General features: G+C 41.3%; 1 protein-coding gene across 1 annotated transcript; it reads right to left on the bottom strand.

Annotated features, from left to right (window-relative positions):
- Window positions 1-1,756: 1,756 nt before the first annotated feature.
- LOC103653429 (Tetratricopeptide repeat (TPR)-like superfamily protein) lies at window positions 1,757-4,226 on the bottom strand. Its single transcript, XM_008680335.4, has 6 exons — window positions 4,099-4,226; window positions 3,590-3,854; window positions 3,389-3,514; window positions 3,119-3,211; window positions 2,464-2,704; window positions 1,757-2,346 (listed from the first exon to the last, which is right to left on the bottom strand). Exons 3-6 carry the CDS (start codon window positions 3,418-3,420, stop codon window positions 1,990-1,992), a joined length of 723 nt encoding a protein of 240 aa, XP_008678557.1. The 5' UTR covers window positions 3,421-3,514; window positions 3,590-3,854; window positions 4,099-4,226; the 3' UTR covers window positions 1,757-1,989.
- Between the last annotated feature and the right edge of the window lie 3,889 nt (window positions 4,227-8,115).

Here is an 8,115-nt window from a genome sequence, read left to right as displayed (position 1 = left end):
GCAGCCCCTGTCGCTGAAGCTTTCTTTGGCGGCATGACGAAGGTCGATGCTTGCCGAAGGTGGTCGAAAAGGGTTCACCGGAGGTGGGCACCAATGTTGGGGACTTGTCCTTAAATGCTATGAATTAAGAACAAGGCAACACAAAAATTGTTAAACATTAAAGTCCTTCGTCCTTCGAAGCATTATTTCCCTTGGGATATAATGAGTTTCGGACGAAGGTTATGAAAGACATACCTTCATCAGCACAACAAATAATGAAGAAGGATTCATATAAAGTATAAAAAATAACACAAACACTTAAATATTATTATTAACTCATTTCTATTTTATTATTATGGAAAAATAAAAATGATAACAAATTACAAATGTACCTTTGGCTTGAAAGAAGGTAAAAGTACAAGCGTGACGCAAAAGCAAATGCCAAGTCAGCGTGAACAGTACGGGAGCACTGTTCATCTATTTATAGGCACGGGACGTAGCCAATGTAAAATTACACCCATGCCCTTTACATTTGCTAATAACTCTATAGTAATCCATCGGGGTCTAAATAGCCTTTTCCCCTTTAAGTCGGTTTCCTTTTCTGCTATCACGCCGAAGCTCCCCTGCGCATAGCTTCGGCTCTGTGCCATCCTTCGTATTCTTTGTGCTTCTTCACACTGTGGTTTTGACCTAAGTCCGAAGGTACATGTTCATGTATCATACTCCAGAAATATTGTTAAATCATGTTTTTGAGGACCTTCGAAAGCCGAAGGCCCCCAACAATAATGTTTTGACAAAAATAAATAATTAAATCCCCCTACCTTTAAGCTAATTCTACTTAAAAGAGAAAAAGGAAGAGAGGATCTAGAGAGAGATAAAACATAAAGTGTGAGAGAGAAGAGTAACACATGAATTTGGGTGATCATTAGAAAGAAATTTTATACCCCCAAATTCAGGGTGTTACAACCCTGAGGCACTTCTTCAGTTGGGATACATGGAATACATCATGTACATCCACAAGATGGTCGGGTAATTCCAGTTGATAGGCAACTTCCCCCACTCGCTTTAGAATCAGGAAGGGTCCAATAAAGCAAGGGGACAACTTACCTTTAACTTTAAATCTCCTCATACCCTGGACCGGTGACACCTTCAGATAAATGTGATCACCCTCCTTAAACTCTAATAATCTTCTTTGGGTATCTGCATAGCTTTTCTGTCTTGACTGCGCAGTTCTCAAGTTCTCCCTTATCATCCGGACTTGTTCTTCTGCCTCTTGTATGATTTATGGCCACTACTACAGATCATGTTATATGAGACGGTTAATTTTTAGTTATTAAGACGCTTATAAAGTGTCCAAATTTGATGGAGTCGTAAAAGATGTCCCACATTTAAGATGGTTATAAACTGTCTTAAAAGATATTTTATAAGACGGTTTTAAATTTATAACCGTCTAAAAAAGGTGTATGTTTAAGTCATTTGTTTGATGAACCATCTTGAATTAGGTTTTTGTTACGACACTTCTTCTAAAGAACCATCTCGAATACGAATATTATAAGACAAAGTATGTATCAAACCGTATAGAATATCCTATAATAATAGACACTTGCAACAAGGAAACCATCTTATTTAGAGACTCATATTGGATGTTTTGGAAACCGTCTTATTAAGATTTAGACAAAATGACTTACATAACTAGACATTCTTCAATTTATAATCATTTTTGAGATGCCACATTATAATAATTTAAAAGAGAATTCGAAATATACATACACACACATATTTAATAACATCATATTTAATGTAATATAGATAAGTACAATTCAATGTCTCATAAATAAGCATTGTCAAATAAATCATACATAAGTGTACTCTAAATCCAAATTAAAATACTAACTGAAAAACTTATCATCAGTTGTTTACGCTAACATTGAATCTATCTAAGCATACTAGAATAGAAGGCGTGTTATCGCCGTGCCCCCGTCAGAAAGCGTTCATTTCAAATGTAGAGCTTTAGCTGGATTCATCAGTCTGTGTTGCAGGGACAACCTCAGAGTTGATGTTGTTGTCACCTTGGAGAGATGGTGAATCAAGTGCAGGTTTCTTAGCAGCAGGTTCGACAGAGATCGGCTTGATGCTAGCTCGTTTGACGCCTCTGCCTACAACCCCAAGGTCAGTCACAGTGCTTCCAGAGCTTCCAGTTGTCGCTGCCGTAGACATAACCGAGGAGTCGAATCCATTGCTTGAGGTTGCTATCTGGGAAGAAGTAAAAGATGCAGCTTTTGGCATCACTTCAATTACCATGGACGCAATTGCCTTCACCATCTCATCCATGTCAGCGCTTGGGTTTGCTTCAGACAGGTCCTCAAGCTAAATGCAAAAAAAATTAGAGATGTCACTGGCCCTTAGAGCTAAGATACATCATCTTCATTATCGATACAGTAAGAGGCACATGAAGCAAAATAAATTGCATCTGTAACTGTTTACCTTCTTCTCAAGATCAGGCAATATGCTAGTAAGCTGTTCTAGCTCTTTTTCAACGGTAGAATTTTCTGAGCCTCCTTCAGCAGCAGATGCATCACCACCATCTATACCAGCCAACAAAGCATCCTTGGAACTTTTCAGGTTCTGTATGCGTGACTTGCATAGCGAAATTGCTTTTGCACAGTATGAAATTGCATCTCTGATCTTGGAAACTAGTTCATAAACCAAACAAATGCGGAAGTTTCTAAGACTGGATTAAGGCAAATAACAAAGGAAGATCAACAAACTGACCCTGGGAAGCAATCATATCATCTAAAGTAGCATGTGCGTTCAAGTAAATAATGTTATGGATATGCATTCCACCAAAACAACTGAACTAATTTACTGAATATAAAAAGGCATTCTTTACCAACCCAAATTTTAAGTTTATCAGGCTACAAATAGCTATAAAATAAAGGCATGAAAAATAGAGCAAGGCACGACCAGGTTGCAGATGCGTATTTATGTAATAATACTATCTCCAGACTCCAGTCATTATATATGACGTAAGAATTACATTCAAGTCAATTTGATGATCATAATGTCATATAATTCTGACTGCAGGTTGTAATATCTCTCTTTAGCACACAAAATAGTGTAACTATGACAAAGAGGATACAATTCCACAACTCGACGATGGTCAGGCTCAACCAAATGCTCCAACATGGATAAAGCTTTCATTCTGGTTCTAATTATTGAATGCCGTATATAGCTACAAGAATAGCGTGTGACAAATTTGAGGAGCAAAAAATCAACATCAAGATATCAGAACATACTGATAAGAAGCAATGAGTCAGGTAGTGATGTGAAATATAGACTATGAAAATAACTAAATATTAATCAGAAAAATGTGGGTAACAGTGAACTTTGTTTAAGCATAAGAGCTTACATCAAAAGGAAGTCCAGCGATCCGGATTCCATCTATATGTTGGACCTGGGATCCATGCTGTCCTCGACATATCAAGGCACTAAGACCAGTAAACCAAGCCTCCGCCTCGACTTTATTCTTGCAGATCTTTGAAATCAGGGGAGCCCATGAGAATCCTCCAATTGAGGCTGATAATATATCTGCTAGTCCTAGTAAGCTGACCTTCCTTTCTTCATTCATCTCCATCGGGGAGCCGACAAGTGCGGGAGCCGGGCATGGGCGGAGGCGCTGAGGGAGCGGATGCCAGCCATCGAGAGCGAGGGGAGGAAGAAGAGTGTATGCGTACTGTCGTGTGGTGGTGGCGGCGTGGAGTCCCGGGTGGAGGGAGGGGTGGTAGGAGCCTAGCCACGGCGTCCAAGACCGGCGGCGAGCGGAGCTCACGCCCGCAAGAAAAAGCCACCATGGCAGCAGCTCGCCCTACACACGACTAAGAGGAGCTCAAAATAAGTTAGCACAGGTGGTATCACAATGAATCAATGATCATGCATTCTTTTTAGCAATATATACCTCTAAGATCTAACAGTGGTATGTTAAACTAAATGAGACCAGCAATAGCAGTGTAACTAGTAACATGGCACATGGGAATCCCTAAGCAAATGTCGCAACAATTTCTAACAGATAGAAACATCTTGTTCAGAAATATAAAGCAATAACTAGCACTGATTTATCACCTCTGATTGGTTCGAGCAGTCCACAGCCTTGACTATGACATCTTCTTCCATTTCTTCATCCATGATCTCCTGAATACCTCTCCAAATACTCAAGGGATCCTAGCTTGATGATAGAAAAGGCTCAAATGCTTCCCTGATAACAGAGATGAGAAGAAAACTTCCAATGGGCTAGAAGATGATAAGCACCATAGTAATTACAAGTGTAGCGGTATATGTCTAAATAAAATGTTAGTAGGATGAACAGAGCCTGAAATAATCTTATTGTCTGTTAAGAATATATTTTTGTGGTAGGTCACCATTGCCAATGCTTTGTTTAGTTTTTTTTGTCTTGTCTGTATTGACCTGTTGTGTGAAGTTGTAGATAATAGACAACTCCTTTCAACAGATATAGTAATTAACAAGTTGCAGGGTAATGTGAACTGACAAAACTACCTTTTAAACGAAAGCACAATCAAAGATAGTACATACCTGTTGTATATCGTACCGTCAGTACAACGATGAGGATTCCTGCCACTCTCCACGCCGCTAGTGATAGGAGAGGGGTCCTTGGGGCGTGTCCTCGTTGACTGTCCATCATCTTCCTCCTCCTCGAAGATCACCTCATCGGCCCTCTCAAACGACGCCCCCACCTCGTCGGGTGCCACAATATCATTCTGGGAAAGAGTTAATGCAATCTCAGGGCCATGCGTAAACTGCTTCAATCCTTGATCTGAAATCAAGGGAGACCATGAGAATCCTCCAATCAAGGACGACGATATATCTGCTAGTCCTAGTAAGATGACCTTCCTTTCTTCATTCAACTCCCTCGGGGAGCCGGCGAGTAAGGGAGCCGGGCATGGACGGAGGCATCGAGGGAGTGGACGCCAGCCGCCGAGAGAAAGGGGAGGAAGAAGAGAGAATGCGTAGTGTCATATGGCGGCGGCGGCGTGGAGTCTCGAGTGGAGGGAGGGAGGGGAGGTAGGCACCTGGCCATGGCGTCCAAGATCGGAGGCGGGCAGAGCTCGCGCCCGCAAAAAAACAGCCACCATGGCAGCAACTCGCCCTGCACAAGACTGAGAGGGGCGCCTTGCTCACAGGCGGAGGAGAGCGCTGTGGTCCCAGGCGAGGCGACGACGGGTTCACCCAGGGAGCAGCGGCGGCGGAAGAGGAGCAGGAGGAGGCGATAGGCATTGGGTGAGATGGGTGTATAGGGGGACTACGAGGGCCGAGGGCAACTGAATCGAACATGGCCGGGTTGGTACGAGGACCGCAACCTGATTTGCGAGACCTTGGGGGTCTGTAAAACTGCGGCCAACACACGTCATCACACACTGCCATTTTTACACTTGACACCCATGAAACGCGAAGAGCGAGTGAATCAGGGTCATTTTTTAAGGAACCCGATTAGAAGGAATCATTTAGACGCATGATTTTTTTAGTCCGAATCTATGAAGTGGCTAGGTTTTTTTAGTTTAAAAATATAAATATAAAAGCGCTGATATATTCAGCATCGGATGTGTATACCTTTCTAAACCCTGTGGTACGTAAATGATAGGAATTAAAGCAAAATGATGACTTAGGTCTATTGTGTGACACATTAATGATCAAGTCGTATGTGGGTCCATTTTACCATCTATATCAAGTTACAAAGATACGTTTTACACTTTATATCACATATATGATCAAACTAAGATGGATTTACTATTTACTATGTTTTTTCAGAAGATGTATTATCAGAAATATCATACAAAAACGGTTTCATATTTAGAAATGTCTAGTATACTCACTAACAATTAAGACAGTGCTTATAATCTAGACGATTCTAATAATATCTTTATTTGAGATGGTTTCATGTACAAAAGTGTCTAATATACTAAACAAAATATAAGACAATTCTTGCAATCTTAATGACTCAAAAGGTATATTTATTTGAGATGGTTTTCAATAACAATCCATCTTAAATCAATATAAGACATTTATTATGATGTAATTGTCTCAAAACACTTCTTTATTAAAGACGGATCTACAACAAATTGTCTTACCTTACTCATCACCATATGATAAAAGACACTTCTATAAAATACACCGATATCTGTATTAAAATGTGTGTCTTAAATAAGCATTTCTCTAGTAGTGGGCCCAAAGAACTGCCTTTCACCAGTTTGATCCCAATATAAAGGAGTCCTACATTTTCTGCCATATAGAGCCTCAAACGGGGACATCTTCAAACTAGCCTGGTAACTATTATTGTAAGAGACTCCGCATATGGTAAAATCTTATCCCAACTGCCACCATGTTTAAGAGCACAAGCTCTTAATATATCCTCCAGTACTTGGTTGGTCCTCTCGGTCTGGCCATCAGTTTGAGGATGGTAGGCCAAACTGAAATTCAACTGTGTGTCCAAGCACTCGTGCAACTTCTACCAAAACCGAGAAGTAAACTGTGATCCTCGGTCTGAAACGATCTTTTTAGGCACTCCGTGCAGACAAACTATCCGAGCCATATACAACTCCGCTAACTTGGCCTCCGTGTAATTGGTCCTCATAGGAATGAAGTGAGCCACTTTTGTTAGTCTGTCCATAATCACCCAAATAGAGTCATACCCAGCAGGAGTGCGGGGTAGACCAACGATGAAGTCCATCCCAATTTCTTTCCACTTCTACTCAGGTATCTTTAACGGGTGAAGTAATCTAGCTGGTCTCTGATGTTCAGCTTTTACCCTCTGGCAAACATCACAACCCGCCACATGTGTAGCAACATCCCTTTTTAGTCCATACCACCAATACTTCTGCTTCAAGTCCTGGTACATCTTGGTACTGCTCGGATGGATGGAGTAAGCTGAGTCATGTGCTTCCTTCAATATGGTTTCACGAATACTGTCAATCTTAGGGACACAAATCCTGTTCTTGAACCAGATCGTGACCTGCTCATCTTCCCTGAAGTCTGGGCCTCTACCTTCTGTTATCAGATCTTTGATCTCTTGAATTTTGACATCACCGATCTGTCCTTTATGTATTTCTTGTTCTAAGGTAGGTTCCACTTCTATGGTAATTCCTTCAGTATGAGAAACTATCCCCAGATTGAGCTTCTCAAAGTCTTCTGCTAACTCATCGGGTAACTGGGCTACAATAGTTGCATGGACATGCTCCTTCCGACTTAAGGCATCCGCAACCAGATTCGCCTTGCCCGGATGATAATGAATCTCCAAGTCATAATCCTTGATGGGATCCAACCAACAACGTTGCCTAAGGTTGATATCCTTCTGAGTGAAGATATACTTTTAACTCTTATGATCGGTGTAGACTTGGCACTTAGTCCCCATAACATAATGCCTCCAAATCTTGAGAGCATGCACTACGACTGCCAGTTCTAAGTCATGAGTGGGGTAGTTCAACTCATTTTCCGCAACTGGCGAGACGCGTAGGCGATGACATGTCCCTCTTGCATAAGCACACATCCCAAGCCCTGGCGGTACGCATCACAGTATATGTCAAATCCCTTCTGTAGATCTGGCATAACCAACACCGGGGGTGACATAAATGTTAACTTCAGTTGATTGAAACTATCTTGGCATTCCCAAGACCAATTAAACTCCTTCCCCTTCTCTAACAGTGATGTCATAGGCTTAACAATCTTGGAGAACCCTGCAATAAATCACCTGTAGTAGCCTGCAAGTCCCAAGAAACTTTGAATTTCGGTAACTAAGCTTGGTATCTTCCATGCCACTATCTCTCTCACTTTAGCAGGGTCCACTGATATTCCACCATTAGAGATGATGTGTCCAAGGAATGACACTTCGTCAATCTAGAACTCACACTTGCTAAACTTGGCATAGAGTTGATTATCCTGTAACTTTTGTAGCACCATCCGCAGATGTTCCTCATGATCGCTATCATACTTGGAATAAAAGAGAATGTCGTCGATGAATACCACGACAAATCTATCAAGATACTCCATGAACACCTTGTTCATCAGATTCATGAAGTAGGCTAGTGCATTAGTTAAGCCAAACGACATGACTGTGAACTCATATAAACC

Source organism: Zea mays, chromosome 4 (assembly GCF_902167145.1).
Source record: "Zea mays cultivar B73 chromosome 4, Zm-B73-REFERENCE-NAM-5.0, whole genome shotgun sequence".
Taxonomy (NCBI): domain Eukaryota; kingdom Viridiplantae; phylum Streptophyta; class Magnoliopsida; order Poales; family Poaceae; genus Zea; species Zea mays.
This window is presented reverse-complemented; position numbering and strand designations above follow the sequence as displayed.

Excerpts from the sequence above, each read along its gene's own strand:
- LOC103653429 (XM_008680335.4), bottom strand. The coding sequence starts at position 3,420 with ATGGAATCCGGATCGCTGGACTTCCTTTTGAT. Across the intron at positions 2,705-3,118 it reads CATCGTCGAGTTGTGGAATT|AAACTTCCGCATTTGTTTGG; the intron begins GTATCCTCTTTG and ends ATCCAGTCTTAG. Across the intron at positions 2,347-2,463 it reads TGCCTGATCTTGAGAAGAAG|CTTGAGGACCTGTCTGAAGC; the intron begins GTAAACAGTTAC and ends TTTTGCATTTAG.